Genomic DNA, 23991 nt, shown 5'->3' with positions numbered 1-23991 from the left:
ATATGAGAATTTTTAAGTGCATCTCTCAAAGACTTGTCGCATGAAAAAGTGAACTGCAGTCCTAATCAAAAATAAAAATAAAAATAAGTGACAAAACAAACAAAAGTAAAACGTAAGTTTTAAAACGTACAATTAAGACATAATGTTCAACATTATTATGTACATGCACACATACAAGGTTTATTTTTATTTATTTTTACTATGGGAAAAGATCACGGTAGCCGCAAAACCGTAGTTAACCCATTCTGGACACGAACCCCTCTTGTTTTCTTTTAGTACTTTAGCTATTGAAAAATAGCAGATCTACAAGCTCATAGTGCGGCACTCTGTGCTACGCTACAAGCTTGTAGATCTGCTATTTTTGAAAAATCGTGAAAATGTGGCACAAATCTTTCAATATTTGAGTTTTTAACTCAAATATTTGCTTCTGGGGGGTACCTGGAAAAACATATTTTCGGCCAAATACAGATAATTCTGGGGGTCCTTGACAAGAAGTATTTTGAGAACCGCTGACATAGAAACGGGTTTTTCAGAAAACCTTTAGGATATAGAAGGCATTGTAGAACCGTCCTCAGGTCTAAATGGGTTAAAAGAGTTTTTCACATTGTCCAGAGAGGTAAAGGCTACTCGGGCCGTTTCTGCATTTGTAGATCTCTTGTTGTCGGTTTCACACTTGGCTTTTCAGATATATATACGTTTATGAATTAAAAGTTTTATAAGCAAACTTGGGTGATTAAAAAAAAAGCACACAGCGGTGAATAAAAGTCATCTTTCATTTGTACGTTCCACTCGTGAAGTTTATGTTTTTCTTCTTTTTTTGTAGATCGGAGACTGAGGTCTGTGTGGAGTCTGATATCGCTGGTTCTCAACGTCCGGTCCAGGGGACCATCAGGGGGTCCAAAACGGACACTCGATGGGTCTGTAACTCCAAGAGTACAGATAGAACCAACAGTGAAACCCTTTACCGATTTGTAACTCAAGAGTGTACAAATGTAACCAAAATGGAACCCTTGCGGGCCTTTTACTCTTGAGAGCGTGCGTATGGACCCTCGCATGTCCATTTGGTTCCATTTGCACGCAAGTTAAATAAGGATGATTTTACAGTGTAGATGACTGTAAGTCCCAGAGATAACAAAACGGTATCAAATGGGGTGGGGTCCGTGGCCTGATGTGGTTCTGGAGGTTTAAAAAAAGGTCTAGATTTTGGGAAGTTTGGGGGTGCTGATGGTGGGGTTGGTTTGGGCAGTTTGGGGGTGCTGATGGTGGGGTTAGATTTTGGGCAGTTTGGGGGTGCTGATGGTGGGGTTATATTTTGGGCAGTTTGGGGGTGCTGATGGTGGGGTTATATTTTGGGCAGTTTGGGGGTGCTGATGGTGGGGTTATATTTTGGGCAGTTTGGGGGTGCTGATGGTGGGGTTATATTTTGGGCAGTTTGGGGGTGCTGATGGTGGGGTTAGATTTTGGGCAGTTTGGGGGTGCTGATGGTGGGGTTATATTTTGGGCAGTTTGGGGGTGCTGATGGTGGGGTTATATTTTGGGCAGTTTGGGGGTGCTGATGGTGGGGTTATATTTTGGGCAGTTTGGGGGTGCTGATGGTGGGGTTAGATTTTGGGCAGTTTGGGGGTGCTGATGGTGGGGTTGCTCTCCTGGAGGAAGCGGCGCCCTGCGCTCTTGTAGTCGTAGGTGCAGTCGTGGGTCTCTGCGTAGCGGTGCGTAGCACAGAAGTTGTGGCTGCACCTGAGGAAATTTAGCAGGAACACATTCTGGTTATTATTGCATGCAGGAAAATGTATTTTTTTCTGCCTCCTTTAAAGCGGAACACTTCAGAATAAAAGCTCCCTGTTGGCCTGGGCCATGGCTCAGTGGTCCAGGCACCTTGGCTGGTAATCTAGTCTGGCAGTGTGCCGTGGGTTAGACTCCCGATCCCGACGGCCTTTACTGCATGTCTTCCCCCCATTTCCTGTCAGCCTACGTTCTGTCCCTCTATAAAACATATAAAATAAAGGCGAAAGAAAAACCATAAACCACAGCGAGGACTTTAGTGGCACAAAAAGTGAAAACCTTTTTCTGCCCAATTTAGTCGTTAATGTGACTAGATACGTTATGGCAATGAATTCCCTCTCACACAAACATTTCTGTGTGGCGTCACTGCTATATATACACAGTACGTGTCATAAAGATATATTGGGCGCGTTCGGAAATAGAGCACTGAGCGCTATTTTTGACACATTGACAGAGAACCAATTGTGAAAAGGAAGGAAGGAAATTGTCCTCTCCAGCAATTTTGGTCATGCCCTGCGTTACTGCAGGAGAACACTGGCCTTTAACACACCCATATATGGTCAATGGCTGTCATATCAACTGGATTCATACTTTATGATGTCAGGACGAATGACAAATGAAACCCAGAGGGTAGAAGGCAGAAAGGTTAATGCTGTGCAGTGTGCACACTAGCATCTTCAAACAGGCTACACGTCATTTTCCATGGAAGGCAGTGACATGAAAGGAATATAAAATGATACCCGACACTTGACGCTGTGTGATGAGCTATAAAAAATAATGCTTAGCTGGCTTTAAAAAAAATGGCAGTACTCCAAAGACAACGTGAAGCATGCTTCAAGGACAAGTTGGACAACTTTAGTTTTTATCAACCAAGGTTCATGTTTTAGGTTGTTATTAGAGAAAGTAAAAGATGAGTGTTATTTTTTTTCATTTGCTGCTTTCTTACGTTTAGGGATTTTAGCTGTTTTTGACAGGGGGGTGGGGGCATTCGAGCATGGGGATAAATATGTATCTTTTGACAACATTTTATAGCTTTTTATTTTTTATTTATTTACTATAGTCCTACTAGACACCAAGAAATTATATCTGGCCACAAAAGATCACAGGATCTACTGAATGTGAAGGTAGCCAGCCTACTGGGGGGCATTTTGTAGGCTAGAAGACATTTTGTAGAATATAGTGTCAGGTCTAAATGGTTTAACCACTTCAACTCTACTACACACTTCATTGGTCCATGTCTCCCAGGGCTCCACACTTGGCCCCCCTACTTTTTCCACTCTATACCGAAAACTGAAAATACTGTTCAAACTTAAAGGGTGGGAAGCAGGGACATTTCCTTTTAAAAATAATGACGCATATCAATCAAAGACCCCCTAAGGATGTCCAGTTAAAAAAACTATTTAGAAAAAAATAAAAGATTTAGGCACAGACCCCAAAATAAGTCCAAAGTATAATAGCCACTATTACAAACGTCATCACAATTTCGATGACGAAAAGATGTGAACACAGCTCCGCTTTCACAACACACCTTTGCTATGGACAATGTTCAGGTCACGATTGATTGACATTTTCATTCAGAATGGGTAGTTATAACTACGGTACAGGTCAATACAAAAGGCAATACAAAACCTGCTATGAGGATAAAACCAGAAAAGACTACATCAGGGTTCTCCATTTTCAATTCATCAGGAAACGATGACAGCTCAGTCATAATATTCTGTAGTGTAAATCAATTAATATTCAGATCAACAGGAAAAACACTTATAATGATTTATCATATTAGTTGGTTGCCATGGTTGGTCTCTGGCTGTAAAATGTAGGCTACAGGAAAAAACTGTCAGAATAACTTTATGCATGAAAGTAATATAGCCTAACGATACTTTGGGTTTGATGCAACAAGAATATTTATCATCCATAAAGCCTAACGATACTTTGGGTTTGATGCAACAAGAATATTTATTATCCATAACTATGTTAGCCTACATGTATGAATTATTCTGCTCGGAATTATCTCATTTTGAGTGGAGAACTATATAATCAATCCATCCATACAAACAAAAGTCTGCTAGCCTTTATGCATTGCAAACGTTTTGTTTTTAGGCTATAATAGCCGCGGGGGAGGCTCGGAGCTGTGTTCCCTAACAAATATCGTTTAGTATTTTTCTTTGTTTTTTTACCCTTTTTATCCCATGCATCTCCGTACGACAGAAGTCATGAGAACATCACTGCATTCGCGGCTCTATACACTGCATACAAACTAAACAGTATGCACAGAAAACAGAGCATGTCGTTTCACTATCATTCTTTCACCCTCTTCTTCCTCTTCCACAATGATCGATTCACTTTGGCCACGCTGATGATCACACAATCCTCCCCGCTTGGATCATGGACAAAGTAGAAGCCAGCGTGATACTTTGCCTTTGACACGGAATAGGGCTCTCTCTCTCAATCGTGACCACAGTTCCTAACTGCTGGCGATTAAAATGATGAATCCAGCAGCAGGCGGCCGGCTGTACAGTGAATTCAAGTTGATGCATTTAAATTAACAGTTGCACACAGTTGCATCAGGCCTTACTGAGGGAGGGATCCCCCAAAGGGAGAGGCAAGTGTCACAAACTGACAAAAGTGATGGTGGGCGAAGCTTTGATCAGGCTAACAACACTTGACAGCTGTGAGACAACGAGTGAACGGCGGCTAACGTTTGGAAAATTAACCAAGCGATGAAAGCCCACTGGCACTTAAAGGTAGACTACTAAAGTGATACGTTTTAGTTTGAAAAAAGAAAACTTTTATATATATATATATATTAAGGCTGTCAAACATAACGCGTTAATGGCATTAATCAATTGCGTTAATTAATTGCGTTAAAATATTTAACGCAATTAACGCATGTTAGTGTTCCCCCTAACATGCGCCCGTGCGCGCGGCTCAGGAACGTCCAGAGCATAACAAATCTGTCACTGTGTAGCACACAGTCATGATTGAACAACACCAGAGAGATAGCTTGTGTATTGTAGTTTGGTTGCAAAGTGGTTTGATTCTGTAACTCTGTTGCGTTACTTTGTCTGCCTAGCAAAGCCCCATTAGGCTACACTGCACACACACACACACACACACACACACACACACACACTACTAGTGTTAGCTATCAGCGCGCTGCAAGAATCACTCGGGTCCGTCGCAACTTGTGGACATTTTGAAAATGCCATTAATGTTTGTCCGGCTGGTTTCGTTTTGTCCTACGCGATTACGTGAATCAGCATGGCTGCGCCTGCAGTAGGCTATTACCAAAACAAACACAACTGAAAACGACCATGGATATACAGTTCCCCGTGCTGCTGTGCACAGCGGAGATAATGCACCACTCCAGGTACGAACCAAAACACTGACTGAAGCTGATTCACGACTAACTATCTCCAGACTAGTCCTGCAGTCCCGCAATGAAGGAGAGACAATCTCGCCTCTCACTACAGTCCACTACAATGCCATTCTAGCCTTAAAACCTACATTTATGTTATTCAATAATTACTTTAGCGCAAAATATAGGCTTTTCTAAACCAAGCCCTGTTTCCAAAAATGCTTATGTGCCATTATTGTATTTTGTGAATTTCAATTAACTATAGTCTACAGTTTAACCCATTGCTTCTCAGCTATTTTAATTTCAAGGACCCCCAAATTAAATTGATAGAAAGTATCCTAGGCCATTTTCATCCAGTCTCCATTCATCCATCCATCCATCTTCAACCGCTTATCCCTAGTCGGGTCGCGGGGGCAACAGCTCCACCAGAGTGTTCCAGACTTCCCTCTCCAGAGCAACATTAGTGACTTCCTCCTGGGGGACCGCAGTCTACATGGCCAAAAGCCAGTGTTGATTTAACTCAAAGTGTAGGCTAGGCCTACAAATGCTCACATCACATCATGTCTATACTAAATGCATTAGAAAACAAAAAACATTCAAAAACGAATGTATATCCGCTTTCTGTCATTTATATTTCCATTTCCACAACAATAAACAGGAAAACATGGCATATTTTGGACATAGTTCGAATGGTGATTAATCATGATTAAATTAATTTTGAAGCTGTGATTAATCTGATTAAATTTCTTAATCATTTGACAGCCCTAATATATATATATATATATATATATATATATATATATATATATATATATATATATTGTGATATACAATATAGAGCTTTTAACTTTTCCGGGGACACTGATCAAACACTATCAGATAGAGTGTTTGATCAGTGTCCCCGTCTCTCAACCTGTTTAATACACAGTAAAATACCGGTACTTTTTCAGGTGGGTTGCCAGTTACATTCCAATCATGGTCAAGAAACCATTCATCAGCTTCAACTTTAGTTGCATTATTTGTAAAGCCTTTCTCTGAATGTTTAGATTCAGTAAAAGGCTACTGCGTTGAGTTACCTGCACTCATAGCTGGTGGCCAGGCCGGTCTTTAAAAGGCTACTACTATATGTGAAGTGAGTTACCTGCACTCATAGCTGGTGGCCAGGCCGGTCTTTTTACCACAGAGGAAGCAATGCTTGGAGCTCTTCTTCTTGGCGCCCATGGGAGCCTTGACTGGAGGTAGGTGGTAGGTTGGAGTGCCTGCGAAAAACACACACGTTTCATTTACACTTCACAGACACGCCGACGGATCCACACGGTGAAAAAACCGTGATCGCGGCAATACATCTTACGCACCGCTGATATCTCACAAAATGGCCGGCTTAATGGCAGTTTTACTGGGTTCCATTTGAAAGGGTCTTACTCTTAAAGAAAACAACGTTTGTGGCACGGCTCCCTATCTGCTCTGATCATTATGTTCACGGCTCATAAACCACACGGCTCGTTTTGGAAAAGTCGTTTACACATAACGTACTCAAGAAATGTACTCAAGCACTCAAGAACGTTTTGAACTCAAATCTTTGCTTCTGGGGGGTCCCTGGAACAAGATATTTTCAGATGGGGGTCAGTGGCCAATTAAATATAATTTTTGGGGTCCTCGACATGAAATATTGAGCACCACTGATATAGAAACATAGGTATTTCAGAAAACTGTCAGGATTTAGAAGATTTTCTACGTCAGGTGGGTTGGAACAATTTGATGCCAGTGTTTTTAAAATCACACTTACTTGTAATAAGTGTTTTTATATTGTAATGGTGTGTATTTCAATTGGGGAAATTGTGTTTTTATATTTATTTGCTTCTTTTACTGAAATAAAACAAATATTTCTTCCTCCAGTGGAATCAAGTACAGGTTTTTTTTGCTTCTCTATAAATGCCCTAGTTTGTCATACTAACTACAGTGTCACACAAAAAGGGAGAAAAAAAAGGTGATGTACATACAGTACACACTCAAAACACGTCACATCTTGTAGAACTGCTATTCTTTAATTTGAATCCTGAAAAAGTAACCGTTTTGGACATGGACGACATGGATGTATGTGTGTGTGCGTGCGGTATGTATGGATGTGTGCATGTGTTCTGGTTGGGTGTAAATTTATGTATGTGTGTGTGTGTCCTGGCTGGCTTTATGGAGCGTGCCGACGGGATGGGGGAATACCGGAGCAGATAACAAGGGAACTGGCAAAGGCAGCAGGGCATGGGATTGGATATGTGGTTTGGGACGTGTGGCTGTGTCCTCTGTAATGTGTTTAGTCTAGATGGAAAGGGGGGTCCGCGCGCATAGGGTGGATGTTTTTTCGCAACCTGTTCCTTAATCCTTGAAGGGTGTACTTTAAGATTCTGTCAGGTTGCGATAAACATTCTTGGTTGCGGAAAGAAAATCCACCCTATGCGCGCGGACCCCCCTTTTCATCTAGACTAGTTGTGATAGACAAGCGTGCACGTACAACACACACACACACACCTCCTCACTAAGCAAACACTCTACAATGAGTCAACAACTGCAATGGACATGACCACAGCTGCAACCATCAATTACCTTCTTAGCCATTATTCTATTGATTACCGTTTCAATCAATCGTGTAATCAAGAACAGTTTTTTTTAGAATATATCAATATTTGTTTTCATATATCAACGAATCCATAGAGGTCAGAGCACAACCGGTCGGCCAAATGTTTCACTTTGCATGTTATGTAGACAGCACCAGAATTGCATTGTATGTAGTCATACTTTACTATACTATACTATAAAGTGTAACTTTATACTATACTATATAGTATAGCATAGTATATATGTATAGTTTATATGTATAGTTTCATTATATAGATATTCCACTTACGTTACGTTCTTAGCTACTTTTTTATGTATGTGATGTATTGTCATGCTTTTGTTCTTGCTTAATGTAAATCGCTCTGGATTAAGAGCGTCTGCTAAATGCCTAAATTGAAATTTTCACACACATTCCTACTAGGCCGAGGAAGCAATTCACATCGTCTTTTTTAGTGCCACCAGGGGGCAATTTAACACATTTTGTCCAAACAATCACGCAAATCGGTATACATTATATCTATAGTCATGCGATCAAGACGAACCCGTCAGATCTTTCATATTTCATCCTGATTGGCGATAACATCATCAACATGAATCACTCAACTTCTACAGATTCCACTCACTTCTATAATGACTCAATTTCAAACATTACTGGCCCACAATAATCTACCAGACCTGACGGAGTCCTGTGCGTCTCCAGTGAGCTCTTTCTCTAATCTCTAGTAGTTATATGTCGTTTTACTACTACTCTGCTCTCTCTTCTCACACAAACTACACAATGATGTGAGTCCAGTCAGCCCACACGAAAATAACTAATTCCACCCACTTCTTTACGCTTCTAAACCTGTGATGTGACAACAAAGCTGCTACTAATTAAGCTTTAAAGGGAAGAGTGTGGCGTCTTCTGTGAATGTTCAATTATCACGTTAAATGCTTAAAACCTTGGGGGAAGTGTGCTCTGCTGTACTAGTGACTGCTCATCTGCTCAAACAACATGCATTGCTTCCCTTCTGTGAGAGGCGTGTTCCGTTGCACTCATCTTCTAACCTCTGGTAAACTGTCATATTCTTTCCTCAGAACATGTATTTTCAGCTCCACTGCTCATAAAAATCAGCACTCGTGGAATACCACCGACCCTGACCGAAGGCATTCATTCTCCTCAAAAGGCCTCAAGGCAAGAAAACAGCTAGTCATCTGCTGGTACTTAAAACCATGTTTAACCTTGGTAGAACCGGGGTTTATGTGATGCAGCTAACTGGCCACGGCAGAACGTTCTACCATGACGATCCATAATATCTGGACATACGTTGATGTTAGTTCTCTAGACTCTTTTATAAAGTGGCCAATCCACTTTGTTTGCAGCCGTTTGGTGTTGAAAGCCTCATATTGATCGCCATTCAATGAGAGTGAATGGAACCACTACTTTTGGATCCTGGGGCATGTTTTGTTATGTTATGTCCAGGTAGTTCAGCTGATAGAGCACTCTGCCTTTGGCCCCCAAGGTTCTGGGTTTGATCACAGGCACAACGCCAACTCACCGTATGAGTGGCACGGCTTTTTTGCACCGTAAATAAGTCATGGTTCGGGTGGTGTCTTACGCTAAGGAAACAGGAGAGAGACTCCTGCCCCTATGGGCCCCCTATGGGCCTCATGGCTCCTGCCCCTATGGGCCTCATGGGTACAGAAACAGGAGAGAGGCTCCTATGGGCCTCATGGCTCGGCAAGGCTTACTTATTCTTGGGTGCTGATGGTAGCCGGTGGAAGGTGTTGCGCTTCACCTCAGCAGTCCATCTCCAAGGGAGAGGATATCTTATCCCTTATCTGCCGATACCAACAATAATGCTCTGATGAGCCAAATGACTGAAGTTTACATCCACACTGAAGGGACAGTGGGATGTTGTGACTTAAGGAATTTACCGTTCTGAATAACAAACCAAGCACTTTTCTTCGCTGTGTTTATGGAACATCATCAACACCAGCCTCCTCCAGGAATTGCAAAGTAGTGTGGTGTGGTGTGGTGTGGTGTGGTGTGGTGTGTGTGTGTGTGTGTGTGTGTGTGTGTGTGTGTGTGTGTGCACTCACCCAGTCTCCTTATTGAAGTGGACGGTCCCCCGGCTGATCCCAGACTGTTGGAGGCCTGACAACACAACACCACAACGTCACAATGATTATTTTTTCCATCTCTCTCTCTCTTAATAATGTCAACAGGCAATTCTCTTGTGACGACCCTCTCCTACCCTGCCTAACATGGCTGCTCGGCAGGATGGAGTTGGATCGTCAGGGAGATTATAGACGACACCTGCAGTCTGGTGTGTCCCACAACCCGTTTCAACTCATTCAATGCCAGCCTTGTTTCAGTCAGTGTCCATAAACGACACGGACGCTTTCCTGGCTTCAATGGGTGGAGTGAAGATGAAGCCGTGATGCTCACCATGTAAGCAGCCGCTCCTCTGTGCAAGGGAGACATCTGTGGGATGAGGTCCTCCTGGAGATGGTGGATGGAGGAGATGGGGATGCCCGGTCCCGAGGCACTGGGCAGCGCCAAGCCCAGTCTGAGGGCTTCCTCCCCGCTGCCGGCAACAGCCCTATTTGTGAAAATATTTTTTAAAGTAAAATGGCCTGTTTTGTATTGTGATCATTGGTACAGGTCATTGAGTCATTTCTTTGTATATTCATGTGTTGCGAATGTAGTCCTACACTAGCTCTGGGCCATAGCCCTAATGCCCTTTGCTGCCGTTGCATTAAGGCTATGTGACCGTTCTCTTTCCTGGCTAGCAATGAAATGCAGGCCAGCCTCTCCTCTGTTAATAAAAATAACATTTCACCTACTCACAAATACAAAGGCGGCTTGTGTTATTAGAAAGACTACTTTCCTTAGTGGACGCACTCTGAGCCCCCCACCACACGTATAAAATGCACTTTTTGGCCAGAAAGGGATTTTATTTTCACTGGGAAAAGAATACTCCACTGCGCCCTCTACCGATATTTCCAAGAGAAAAATCTCATAGACAAGATCTTTCCTTCCGTATGAAGGACATTCAGTACAATCAGACATTTCTGTTTGGATGTATGGGCTGTCAATGCCAGAAGGTAGTTTTTTGCCACTCAGTAGGTAGGCGTTCCCGCATAACTTCCGGGTATGATGATGATGATGATGTCAGTGTCACACGCGTAGCCTCCATTGTGGAGTTAAATGTCACGCCGGTGGCGGACGGGCGGTCCTTACCTGGCGGAGGCAAGCGAGGCGAGGAGCTGGGCGTTGCTGAGTGTCCCCAGCGGCTCCTTGCAGGCCTGGTTGGCCATCTTGGTGATGCTCCGGGCCTCGCTCTTGCAGATGACCTCCGACCTCTTGCCCGGCGACTCCACTTTGACGCAGCGGAGTCGAGCGGGCCGAGGAGGCGAGGTGGGCGGGCGTGGCGAGACGTTGCCTGGATTTAAAGGCCAACGGTTACAAATTTAACTCAGCGATAAAATCGATTGTGCAGTAATACATCGATAATTGAATCCCTATTTTGGGTCATGTAGGGTTAAAGATTTCCAAAATGTGCTAATGTGAGCGAAGTGACATTTTCAGATGGGCGGAACGCAGAGAATCAGGCTGGAACCCAGGCTCATGCATTTTTTTTTCTCGTTTTCAGCGAGACGGCGCAGTTTCTGCAGGAACTGCTTTTCTAGTGGGAAATGTTAATCCATAGAAATAATAACAAAACACTACCTGGACTGAGCAGCGTCGTCGGGGGGTGTTGTGCTTGGACGTGAGACCGCGCTGCGGGGGGCGAGTGGGTGAAGTCCAAGTGATGATGATGATGGAGCCCCCTGCTGGCCAGACACGGCGATGCGCAGGAGGGCAGCGGAGACGGGGGGCCGATGCCCAGGGTGTACGTGCTGAGCAGGGAGGGGGGAGCCGGGGTCTCCGCCCCAGGGGCCGCATGCAGGGGCCCCCCTTCCTCCTCCTCCTCCTCAGCCTGCATGGTGCAAACGTCCAGGTTCAGAGGGTCCGAGAGCAGGTCCTGGAACAGCGGGGGTCCGTGGGAGGAGGGTTCCTCCAGCAGCCCCAACGCCAGCGCCTCGCCGCCGCCTCGGGACTCGGCCACGTCGAAGGGCCCTGCGAGTCACAATTCAGGCTTTTAGCACGGCAGTTCTTCTCACATGTCAACACGATGAACCTAGCATCGGTCTAAACTCTAAAACCACGTTTCCCCAAACGTTTTTTGGCTCCCGATCCGATTACAATCATTTGAAAATGACGTGATGATCGGCCCTGATTTCCAATCACATGACCGGATCGGGGCAACCCTAGTCCTGACTCCTGAGTAAATATCCCCTAATTGTGTTGTGAGCTTGTAGATCGGCTATGTTGTTTAGATCTGATGCTGGTGGTGAGGCCACTGGTTCCCAAACTTTTTATATTTATAACTTTTTATTCATTATTATTTGAGCATTTGAGACGAATAACAGTCCACCACCACCAGCATGAGATCTAAAATCACACCTGTGTGAACCGAGTGGTGCAACTCCCCTCTCTCTCTCTCTCTCTCTCAGCACTACCTCTCTCTCTGTTTCTGGCAACCCCTACTGGTATTAATAAATGCACGCACGCAGCATTACCCGTGTTCCAATTTCACGCATGCGCACACCACTCGTGCTCATGACCACTGATTGCTGGTTGTACGAGTGGTTGCACCACTCAAAAAACATTCTGCACATTCCTGGTGGAGGACAGAAACAAACCAACCTTCATGCTGCCCCCTGGTGGCCAGGGGAGGAAGCTGCGGGTACACACAGTCCCTCATCAGCCGGGTGGCTCCGCCCATGTCCAGGCGGGACACTTTGGGAGGGGGCCGGGCCACGGGAAGACACGCCTCCTCCCACGACGGCTCCTCCTCCTGCAGCATGTAACAGGAGGAGGAGGAGGCGGAGGAGAAGGAGGGCGGGGCTCGCCTGGAGACAGACAGGTGAGTCGAGGAGGGAGGCTCTACGACGGCCTCGTGGTGGTAGTGGTGGTCCCTGATTGGAGGTAGTTGAGTGCTTGAGCTCGAGTGGCGCGACTGGTTGACTAATGGGAGGGCACGGAAGAGGCGGTGGTGGTGATGGTGACGGCCGCCGGGAGGGGGCGGGCCCAACGAGCCACCACAGGGGTGTGAGTAGACCGGGGGGCGTGGCTTCAACTTAGCAGATTTCTTGGGCTGAGCGAGAGAGAGAGAGAGAGAGAGAGAGAAGAGAGAGAAATGCACAGAAGTCTAAATGCACAGAAGTCTGGATTACAGTGCTATATATGCCACAGGTCTGCAACCTTTTTGACAAGTGTCATGTTTTTATTTTCTAGTTAGTCAGTGTGCCATATCATCATTTTATCATGACATAATAGATTTTCCAACAAACCTTTTAGTTCCTTCATCTTTTGACATAATCTTTCACTTCAGGACATTGGAATAACTATACCACATCATGTCCCAGACTCCCTCCCCAGTCAGTTTGAATGTATGTAGAATTATGTGCAGGATGTAATTTGCATTCAGATGTGAGTTATGGGGGCTTAATTGAATTTACTACTAATTTATAAAAAGAAATGTTTTATTTTTATGTATATTCTAAACGGTGACAATGAAAAGTGATGAAAGTGACGGAAAGTGATGAAAAATGATTAAAGTGACGGAAATCACTTTCCGTCACTTTTCATCACTGATGAAAGTGACGAAAAGTAATTTTTTGTCATGACGTGACGTGGAACATGACGTGACGTGGAACAAATCTCGCTTTCAAAACGTGCTTTCAAATCTCGCTTTCAAAACTCGGTTTCACATCACGCTTTCACATCACGCCTTCAAATCTCGCTTTCAAATCTCACATTAAAATCTCGCTCTCAAACGACATCGACGATTGATCGATGGATGAGGTCTACTCATGGAAGTAGACGTTCTTCCGGGTGATCTAAACAACGCCACTGAGCAACTGGTTCAGTCTCTATCCTTTTAATACTCTATGGCCAGTACCTACTGGTTCAGTCTCTATCCTTTTAATTCTCTATGGCCAGTACCTTCTTGTTGAGGTTCATGTCCTCCATCTTGGCTTTGAGCAGCTTCATCTTACTCATGGTGATGTTGTTCTCCAGGCTGTGCTGGGCGGCTGCAGACGAGTCCCCGTCATCGTCCTCCGTGTACACGTCATACATCGAGCCGCCGCTGCCAACAAAAAGAAAGGCAGTCTTAGGCTACGGTCGGTCACACCTAACTTTGTTTATGCCTACAACAGGTATGTGGCCGTCTTTCTGCAAAGGTTTCCATGGGAACGGTGAACCATTATAATACAACATAGCACTAAATTGTATATATGCATACCGTAGTTTCATTATTCCACCGTTACGTTCTTACCATACGTATGATTCATGATAACACATATGATTTATTGCCATGTTTATTGTTCTTGCTTAATGTAAGTCGCTCTGGATTAAGATCGTCTGCTAAATGCCTAAATTTTTAATTGTACAGCGCAAGCTCCATGCGCTACCCGCCCATCTATACCAGAAATCACACTCCCCCCCCCCCCCCCCCCCCCCAATCCCCTCTATACCAGAAAGCACGCCGGCTGGGCCAGGCTACCCGCCCCATTATACCAGAAAGCATGCCAGCTGGGCCAGGCTACCCACCCCTCTATACCAGAAAGCATGACGGCTGGGCCAGGCTACCCGCCCCATTATACCAGAAAGCATGCCAGCTGGGCCAGGCTACCCACCCCTCTATACCAGAAAGCATGACGGCTGGGCCAGGCTACCCACCCCTCTATACCAGAAAGCATGACGGCTGGGCCAGGCTACCCACCCCTCTATACCAGAAAGCATGCCAGCTGGGCCAGGCTACCCACCCCTCTATACCAGAAAGCATGACGGCTGGGCCAGGCTACCCACCCCTCTATACCAGAAAGCATGACGGCTGGGCCAGGCTACCCACCCCTCTATACCAGAAAGCATGCCAGCTGGGCCAGGCTACCCACCCCTCTATACCAGAAAGCATGACGGCTGGGCCAGGCTACCCACCCCTCTATACCAGAAAGCATGACGGCTGGGCCAGGCTACCCACCCCTCTATACCAGAAAGCATGACGGCTGGGCCAGGCTACCCACCCCTCTATACCAGAAAGCATGCCGGCTGGGCCAGGCTACGACTAGAACAACCTCAACTGTGAAGGCTTACTTACCTCAAGGACTGGGAGAGAGGGGTGAGGGTTCCGTCTCCACGGTCAACCACGCGGAAGAAGTTGAGCTGGTCTCCGTCGCGGTACACCAGGAAGGTGACCTGCTTGTTGGGGAGGGTCTTCTCCCAGCCCCCTTCCTCCCTGAAGGTGGTCTGCCTGTTGGGGAGGCTCTTCTCCCAGCCCCCCTCCTCCCTGCTGCTGGTCCCCTCCATCAGCTCACTCACATCTTTGATGGGCTCCTCCACGGTCACTGACGGCACACACCAAACACCACGTTACTAGGGTTGGGATCCGTTAGGATTTTAACTGGTCAACTGTACAGAATTAGTTGCCAATTGCCAAGGTCTTTTTCAGATCGCTTGCATTTAGTTTTTTTTACTAAATATTGGCCAAAACACGGCTAACCTAGGACTCTCCACAACGGCGACGGGTACCCATAAATGTTACCATAGGGTCAGTAGGCATGTCACGGTTATTACATAATCGCCTAATTACTATTATTTGAGAAATTATTTTTGCATAATCGTTAATCGTTGCTATGATGAAGATTGTCCATACGTTTTGAAACATTTTTCAAAATATAGCAGAAATTGCAGATCTACAAGCTTACAACACATCAGTGATGTCTTTAAGGTATTTGTCATATCTGCTCTGCGCAATTTGTGATTATGAAGCCTAAAAGGTGTAAAGTTGTAATGGTGAGAGCCCTAATATAAGGGTCAGTAGTTGAGGTGAGTTTATACCTCTCCTGGTGTTGATGGGGCCTCCCCTCATTGCCAAGACTAGCTTCAATGTGCAGCCCTCTGCAATGCTGCCACACACACACACACACACACACACACACACACACACACACACACACACACACACACACACACACACACACACACACACACACACACACACACACACACACACACACACACACACACACACACACACACACACATTTCTGTTTTCATTAAACTGGCGAACGTAACCTTGTTATCGTGTACACAATGAAAACAGAATTGTTAACAGAATTAATAAAGTGGTGAAGGTCACACCTGTAATCGTGAAGACAGTACTCATCATCCAGTTCCAGATTGTTCCAAATCAGGTGTTGCTGGGCAACAGGGATACCTTTAGAGACACAAACAAACAAAAACAAAATGTTCAGACAGAGTGTTCCATTATCACATAGATCAGTGGTTCTGAAACATTTTCATCTCAAGGACATCCAAATTAATTATGTATTTGGCCACAGTCCCCCGCCCCCAAACCCTCCATCTGAAACTATTTCATACCAGAGATTTATTTTTGTTTTTAAAAGCTTTACAAATTGTTTGAAGGTTATCACAATTTTTCAAATGCTTTCGAAAATAGCCAAACTATTTACAAGCTAGCAAAGTGTTGCATCGCAACACATTCCTGGAGGCTGAAACCTTGAGAGTCAAACGTGCCAATGAAAAAAAAACAGTAATATATCACAATATCAACGCCTACCCCAAACCCTCGGCCTTTACCATACAACAGCTGTGGGTGTGGCTTTATTTCAGGTGGATCACCACCCATCGTGTGAATCTCGTTTGTGTCTGAGCATAGGCATGGTAACGCCCCGCCTGCCTCTGATTGGCCTATACCGAACACTGCCTTGACTGTCCTGATATGTCCTTGACTGTGGATATAGCTATGCTGGATAGTCTGATGCAAGGTTAAATAATACAAGTACGATATGATACAAGAGAACTGTCTGTAACTTATTTTTGTAGAAGAGGCAAACTAATATTGTTTATGCCGTTTGCTTTGATGGAATAATTGATTGAACACACGTGTATGTTGTACTATGATTTGATTTGGGTGGTGTGTACTTCTAAATAAAGTGTTAATGATTATCGTGTATTATAGTAAAGTTTAAGTAAACTAATACTATATTATACTAAAAAGGATAAAGGTGAAGGGAAAAGAGACCTTTTACACTTTATTTAGAACACACCCAAATCAAATCATGTTACGGCGTACATGTTCAATCAATTATTCCATCAAAGCAAACGGCATAAACAATATTAGTTTGACTCTTCTACAAAAATATAACTTACAAATTAGCTACAAGGCTGCATTCTGGCGTGCGTGCCAAGCTGTCATTCTCTTGTATTATTTCCCACCACGGAGTAACCTCGTATCTCGGAGGGCAGTCAAGACTGGCAGTGTCGGTAGGCCAATCAGAGGCAGGCAGGGCGTTACCATGGCCAGAGCATGCCTATGCTCGGACGCAAACGAGATTCACGCCCACCCATCACCACCCACCAGGCAAACCAGGCTTACTTAATGAACTGGTGGGCGTGTCCACATAAAAACGACATTTTAACAACTACTCTAAAAGACACTTTTTTTGAAAGACTCTTCCTCCTTATATAATCATGTTTTAGGGTGGAAGAAAAATTACGGCCGAGGGCACTTAAACTGATGTTTATGCTTTGCTGGGGACACCGAGAAGACCCCAGGTGGTCCCCGGACCACCTGAACAGACCAAGTGTTTGTCCTGCAATCCAGCAAGGATGCCAAACACAAATCATTACTGCCCCCTAAAGGCAAAATGAAGAGCTGAGATGAGAATAATAATAGTCTACACAAGACATTATGAATTCATTTAGCAGCCAAATAGGTTGTAATTATAATAAATGTTACATTGTTTTTGCCATCTTTCTTCAGTCTCCACCAGAGCTGTCACCATCATGACATTTCAGTCAACGACGAATTGGTAAATACGATGAATGGACAACGGCTTGGAATTAATGACATTTTGGTTAATTTCATCCGGATGTTTATTCTTATATATACAAATTAATGTAAATGAGTAATAGTATGCAGAATAATATCCATTGGCACAAATAAGTTCAATCAGGTGATTATGTAAAAATTGTGACAGGCCTAGTCTTCACTCCATTAGCCTAAATATGTTAATATTGAATGGCAGCTGTCAAATGAAATGCTGTAGCTTTTATTAATGACAATGTCTCAAAAAAGGTTTTTAAAATAGTGGGAAAAAATAGATCCACAAGGTTGTCATCATCATCACGACACAAACGAGATATACGCCTTACTGATGCATGTGTCCTTATAGCGATGACATCAGGGATTTTGAAAAATCGTGAAAATGTGGCGCAAATCTTTGAATATATATTCTTGCACACGTTTTTAACTCAAATCTTTGCTTCTGGAGGGGTCCCTGGAACAACATATTTTCAGATGGGGGTTGGTAGCCAATTAGATAGTTTTTGGGGTCCTTGACATGAAAACTTTGAGAACCACTGACATAGAAACATAGGTTTTTCAGAAAACTGTCATGATTTAGAAGACATTTGTAGAATCTGTTCTCTCAGGTCTAAATGGGTTAAGTGCACCCACTTTGAGAAACCCTGATTTCAGCTTGACTCTGTAAGGACTGAGACAACATGCCCAGGGACGGATTAACCCCCACGAGGGCCCTTGGGCTGGTAATATTTGCAGGGCCCCCATAGTGACAAAATAAACAGCCAATGGAGGTTCCCAGGAGCCCTTTTCAGGGCGTCAAACCTAGTACCTCACGGTCCAATTTCAACCATTTTCAGGTCATTATTTATTCAGTATTTGAGGCACGGACCTTTTGATGAAATTTAAGGCCTATTCATACTACAGTTTTAGGTGATAAGGTGACCACCAAAACAGTGGTTAGTATAAGAGAGATGTGTTTGGGTGAGCAGAAAGTCTATTATCACTGCAGCGTGACGTCATGTTGTAGTTATCAGTGGTCACCTTATCACCTACAACTGGAGTATGAATATAGGTTTAAAAATAATTTAAACTCTTGGGAGTGTAAAATGAAACCAAATGGACCCTTTCGGGTCCATTTGTTTTCATTTTACACTCTACTGAGTTAAAGATCTATAAGGGTCAGTTTGGTTACCAACTCTCCATCATCTAGCCGGGGACCATCTGGAACACCACTCAAGGACCACACTTGCGGTGCCCGGGCCAATGGTTCAAAACCACTGGACTATATCGCTAATTTTAATGAATCGTTTTTTTATTAACTGCTGCACCCCTAGTAGACTTGTGTTGTTTTTTTTGGGGTTTTTTACCTTCCAGTCTCTGGATCTTGGCCTTGACGGAGACGACGGCCTCGAAGGGCGACACGCGCAGCTGGAAGCAGGTTCCCGTCAGCGTCTCTATGAACAGCTCCATGGTCTCATAGAAGGGCAGCCTGTACTGGAAGGTCCCCATGCTGTCGTCGTCGTCGTAGAACGGTGGCTCCTTCCTGTCGGCCATCTTGGCTGAACGTGAGGGCGGGGGGAGGATTTCAGGTGTGAGAAGGAGCTGGGGGTCCGTCCCGGGAGCAGGGGGTGGTGGTGGTGGTGGCAGGGAGGAGGAGGGGGGACACCGGGAGCCGATAGCTGCCCTCGCAGCGGCCAGGCATCGTGGACAATGACCACCACAGCTGCGGATAATAAGAGAGAGGCGAAACAAGTAAGACGCGCAAACGCGGGAAGCGAACGCAGTGTGTGTGTGTGGTTGTGTGTGTGTGTGTGTGTGTGTGTGCTACAGCTGCGCCCTCTGGTGTGTGTGGGTGTGTGTGTGTGTGTGCTACAGCTGCGCCCTCTGGTGGCGGGCGGGTGGTGTCACAGCGGGACAGACAGACACACACACAGACACACACACAGACATGATCTGCAGGGTCTCATAGTTAGTGCTCACTGCGTTCGCAAACACAAAGAAATTGTTTTACACACTTATATGCTGTTATGTCAGACAGCGCTGTTCAGAGTTACCTCCAGATTTACATGCATTGGACTACGGACCCCCATTTAATGGTGTTTCTAACTCTCAGACCCCAAATTATATCGTAAAACCAATGTTTATTTAACTCTGAGAGTGCACAAATGGAACCATTCCATTCCATTCCAACAATAGTTTACAGACCTATGAGGGTCCATTTGGTTCTTAACTATCCATTTAGCTGGGGACCCCCTGGAACCTACTCAAGGACCCCTGGGGGTCCCTGGAACCCACTTTGAGAACCACTGATCCTTCCTTGGCCTGAAAAACATTGACACATACTGTATATTAAACATCAAAGTCAAACACAAAGTTTGGATGTGTGTTTGGTTTATGTCTCTCTAGCAACAAAGCTTCTTGGCAATAACTTTTTTTACCGTCGGAAAGCCGGATTATTTACCCCCGTGTCCTATTTGTAAGGAACACACACACACACACACGCACACACAGTAGGTAAAGGTACAGAGTATTTCCTTGACAACACAAACAGAATTGTGTTGTGCAACTAAAAGCGTTGCCTGCCAACCAGGGCCAGGCTCTAATGAACATTTCCACAGTACACACACACACACAATCCCTGACCCTGACAGGTGAACCTATCCGAAACTGTTTCCACGCTCTGTAAATTCATTGGCATGATCGACTGATCGTATGACAAAAGGGTACAAATGTGCAACCTTTTGTCATGAAACATTCAGCAGGTCATATTAAAGGGAAACTTCACCCTTTTTGCAAAAAAATACATGTTAATGACGTTTAGATGAGATTTAGAATACTTTCCAGTGTCTCTGATGTCATGGACACTGGTCTCATGTCCTTCCTGGACTACATGTTGTCTCAGTAAGACAGCCCTCCCCACATCCACAAGGAGCAGTGCAACAAAGCATTATGGGGATTTTATTCCAGGAAGAAATTGAGCCCAGTGTCAATGACATCAGAGACACTGGGCTCACTGCTAAAATCAAAAATATCTAAAACCATTACGCACAAAGACCCCCAGGAAAGTCTTCTACACTGCATTAACATATATAGTTTTGTGTCCCTCTAAGGCTCTCTGGCCAACATTCAGGTTGATCAGGTGTGCTGGTAGTCACAATTGCAACACTAACGTTTTAACGTCGTTTAATACAAGCAGATCTGAAATTCCAGTTTGATCAATGGGCTGTCAATGGAGGGTATTGCAACTCTAGATTCAACCCAATATTATACAAATCTAGTGTTGCAAATTGCGGCTAGCATGTTGGCACAGGAAAGTGTGTCCCGACAATAATTAAATGCATTTCATATATTTTTATTAGGAATATATGCATGGCCATATTGGCATGTTTTGGAGGTGGGGATGGCTTATTTCTGAGTTAAATGGTTGATGATAGTTAGGAACCAAATGGACTCAGGTCTGTGTAAGTACACAAATGGACCCAGGTAGGCAGGTACCAGACACTGGATTCTTATTATGTAGAGAAGTGTAGTGTGTACTACATTGGGGTACCAGAGTAATAATTAGCCCCTTTTGGGACCCTACATAAAGCTTTTCTGAAATTTTGATGAGTTTTATGTTGGGTCCCTGGTCATAACTATATTTTCGTATGGGAATTCCGGAACGCGGAAGTATACATGCTCTCTAAGATTGAATCTGCGCCGTGTGACGGCCTTTTTTTGCTTGAGTTATTCTGAATTCGGGAACTTTAAGTACCTATACATCCCGCTGCGAATATCTCCTGTGGCGCGGAAGCCGTTAAGTATTTTTAATTTTTTGTTTGTATTCTTTGTTTGACCGATTTGGTCGCTTTATTTCTTCTTGTTTGTTTACCGTTTATTGTACCTCTTCCCGGTGTGCGGTTGGCTTGTGCGGCTACGTCCCTGCCTCTGATCTGCTCTGTCATAGCTATAGCGCCACTAGCTAGCCAGATAGGCGGTACAATGAGGTGTCAATAAAAAGGAAGGAAGAGAAGAATCAAAGCGACCAAATCGGTCAAACAAAGATTAAAAATACTTAACGGCTTCCTCGCCACAGGAGATATTCGCAGCGGCATGTATGGGTACTTATACTAAACATATTCAGAAACGCTCACACGAAAAAATGTCGTCAAAGAGCGCAGACAGGCGCTAAACATGTTGTTTATGTTTAAGAATGGCTGCGTACCAGGTGGCATGGTAGTGGTGCAACAGGACCCAATGCACTGGGTCGAACAAATGTCAGAAACTTCAGTAGCATTGGGTTCTGCTTGGAGGGCTAAGTAATAATATAAATGGTATATGAATGGGGTTGCGTGGCCTGATGCATGCATGCCAGCCAAACTGAGTGTCCTTGAAATTAATTCATTGGCTTATTTAGCTGAAGCCTGGTTGTGCATGTGTGCACTTTGCAGACAGGACGGTCAAGACTGTTGTTCACGTCATTCTGCCTTGGCTCGCCTCGATCACCGTACAACAAAGTAACAAACCCGCAACGTATAAATGCCAACTGGCCACAACCAGCAACCGTTTCTTCCCCAATTCCAGGCTTGGACATCAAACCAACCGGTTACACTGTTACAGACTAGTAACAACGGGAGAACTTCGGGAATGAATGGAGCTTCTAGCTAGCACACCTCTTGCTACTATACAACCATAACGGTCACGTCAATAAATGCCATAATAAAACAATATTGCGGATCTGTTTGTTCCATGAAGTCTCAAACCTATAAATATATACTGTTTAAACCAAGCAGGCAGTCCTATATTAAGCATACACACAATGACAAAGCTAGCTGAAAATGCTAAATCTGCAAGCTAACGTTATAGATTCAAGATTGCTTTGTCATTTGTTTCTCATGCAAGCAGCCTACAGGAAAAATAAAGACAGTTAAAAGACAGGATAGATTCATACAAGAATAAAATGCAAACAATACTCTTTAGTATGTTAGCCAGCAACTCAAACAATGGCTACCTTTGCTGGGTTGGCTGTGGCTAGTAGCTAGCCAGCTAGCTAGCCTGATTCCCCCCGTCCTTTAAACTCCTGCTTTTTAACGTTTGTTGTCGAAGGAATAATAATGCGCGAGGAAAGCGAGCTCCATTATTTCTACCGCGTTTTACACGCTAATAATAACGTTATGGACGCCAGGTTGTTAAATGTTATGAAGCCGGTGTATTATTGAGATGTCTTTTAAGGTGTTTTTGTTGTTTGTAGAAGTCATCATCACACCTGTCAAACAAAACAACAACCAGGTTAGAAAAAAAAAGAAAACCTTTGTGACGCCTCTTGATTGACGGGGAAAAGGGCCAATCTGCGTCGTCGCATGCGAGGAAGGGAGTCCAGTGTTGACCAATGAGCATTGGCTGTGGTGGGCGGGACATTAGGGGTCTCTGCTTTATTGTAATAATACATAATAATAATAAAAACACAATTAATAAATGTCGTCAGTCTGTCACGCCTCAGTACACGCTCTATATATTATGTCCGGCGTCTCCATTATGAAGATCATGACACTGACCTCATTAAACCCTGGATAGCCATACATGGATCATCACCTAGCTCTGCATACAGGCCAGAAACTCTACATCTGACCTTAAACCTCAAAGCCTTAAAGGGCCACTTCACCCCTTTTGCAACCAGATCTTATTTTAATGTTTGAGAGACAAGAAATATACTTTCCTGTGGTTTTTATGTGGGTAAATGTGTTTTTAGATATTTCAGTAATTCAAAGTGTCCATGGGCTCCATGATGTCATGGACACTGGGCTCACTTATTTCGGCACAAACAAGGGACTAAATTATTTTCGCTCCTATGCCACCAAAATGTGGAACGCCGTACCAAGTCATTAAGACATGTGAATCCCTTGACTCCTTCAAAACCACTCTCAAAGGGCACCTACGGACGGCTGCAATTCGAAACTGGCCCCTGTAAAACCTGAATCCCCCACCCACCCCTTTTTCCACACTACTCTATGATGATTTCCTGTTTTTGGCTATAGCCTATAGAGTATATTTGTATGTTTCTAATTGTTATGATGAATTGAACATGGTGGGCCTTATTGTAAACAAGTGTAATACTTTATGGTGTCATCCACAGTTAATAGTTTTGTATTGAGTTGTGCTTGAAATCTACTGTAATTCTCCAATCTGTTAATGAATCAATCAATCAAAAAGTGGCCCTTTAAGCCCAAACCACACTAAAGGGTCGGGTCGGGACAAAACGTTTTTTAAGGTAAACCACATGAGTTGCATTGGAATTATGAATTAAATATAAATAATATATAAATATTGCAATTCCTTACC

The 23991-nt window shown here is 44.1% G+C and overlaps 1 protein-coding gene across 1 annotated transcript; it reads right to left on the bottom strand.

The window, feature by feature from the left end:
* Positions 1-348: 348 nt before the first annotated feature.
* Positions 349-22910, bottom strand: zfand4 (zinc finger, AN1-type domain 4). The gene is made up of 13 exons (XM_083774499.1): positions 22664-22910; positions 19041-19396; positions 15987-16062; positions 15684-15751; positions 14944-15190; positions 13788-13932; positions 12486-12936; positions 11466-11855; positions 10977-11178; positions 10182-10335; positions 9833-9887; positions 6282-6399; positions 349-1737 (listed from the first exon to the last, which is right to left on the bottom strand). The coding sequence occupies exons 2-13, from the start codon at positions 19225-19227 to the stop codon at positions 1602-1604; spliced, it is 2229 nt and encodes a 742-aa protein (XP_083630625.1). The 5' UTR covers positions 19228-19396; positions 22664-22910; the 3' UTR covers positions 349-1601.
* Positions 22911-23991: the final 1081 nt, after the last annotated feature.

Source organism: Protomyctophum parallelum (genome assembly GCF_964188405.1).
Source record: "Protomyctophum parallelum genome assembly, chromosome: 10".
Classification (NCBI taxonomy): Eukaryota; Metazoa; Chordata; class Actinopteri; order Myctophiformes; family Myctophidae; genus Protomyctophum; species Protomyctophum parallelum.
Note: the sequence above shows the minus strand (reverse complement) of the source record. Positions and strands in the feature narration are given on the sequence as shown.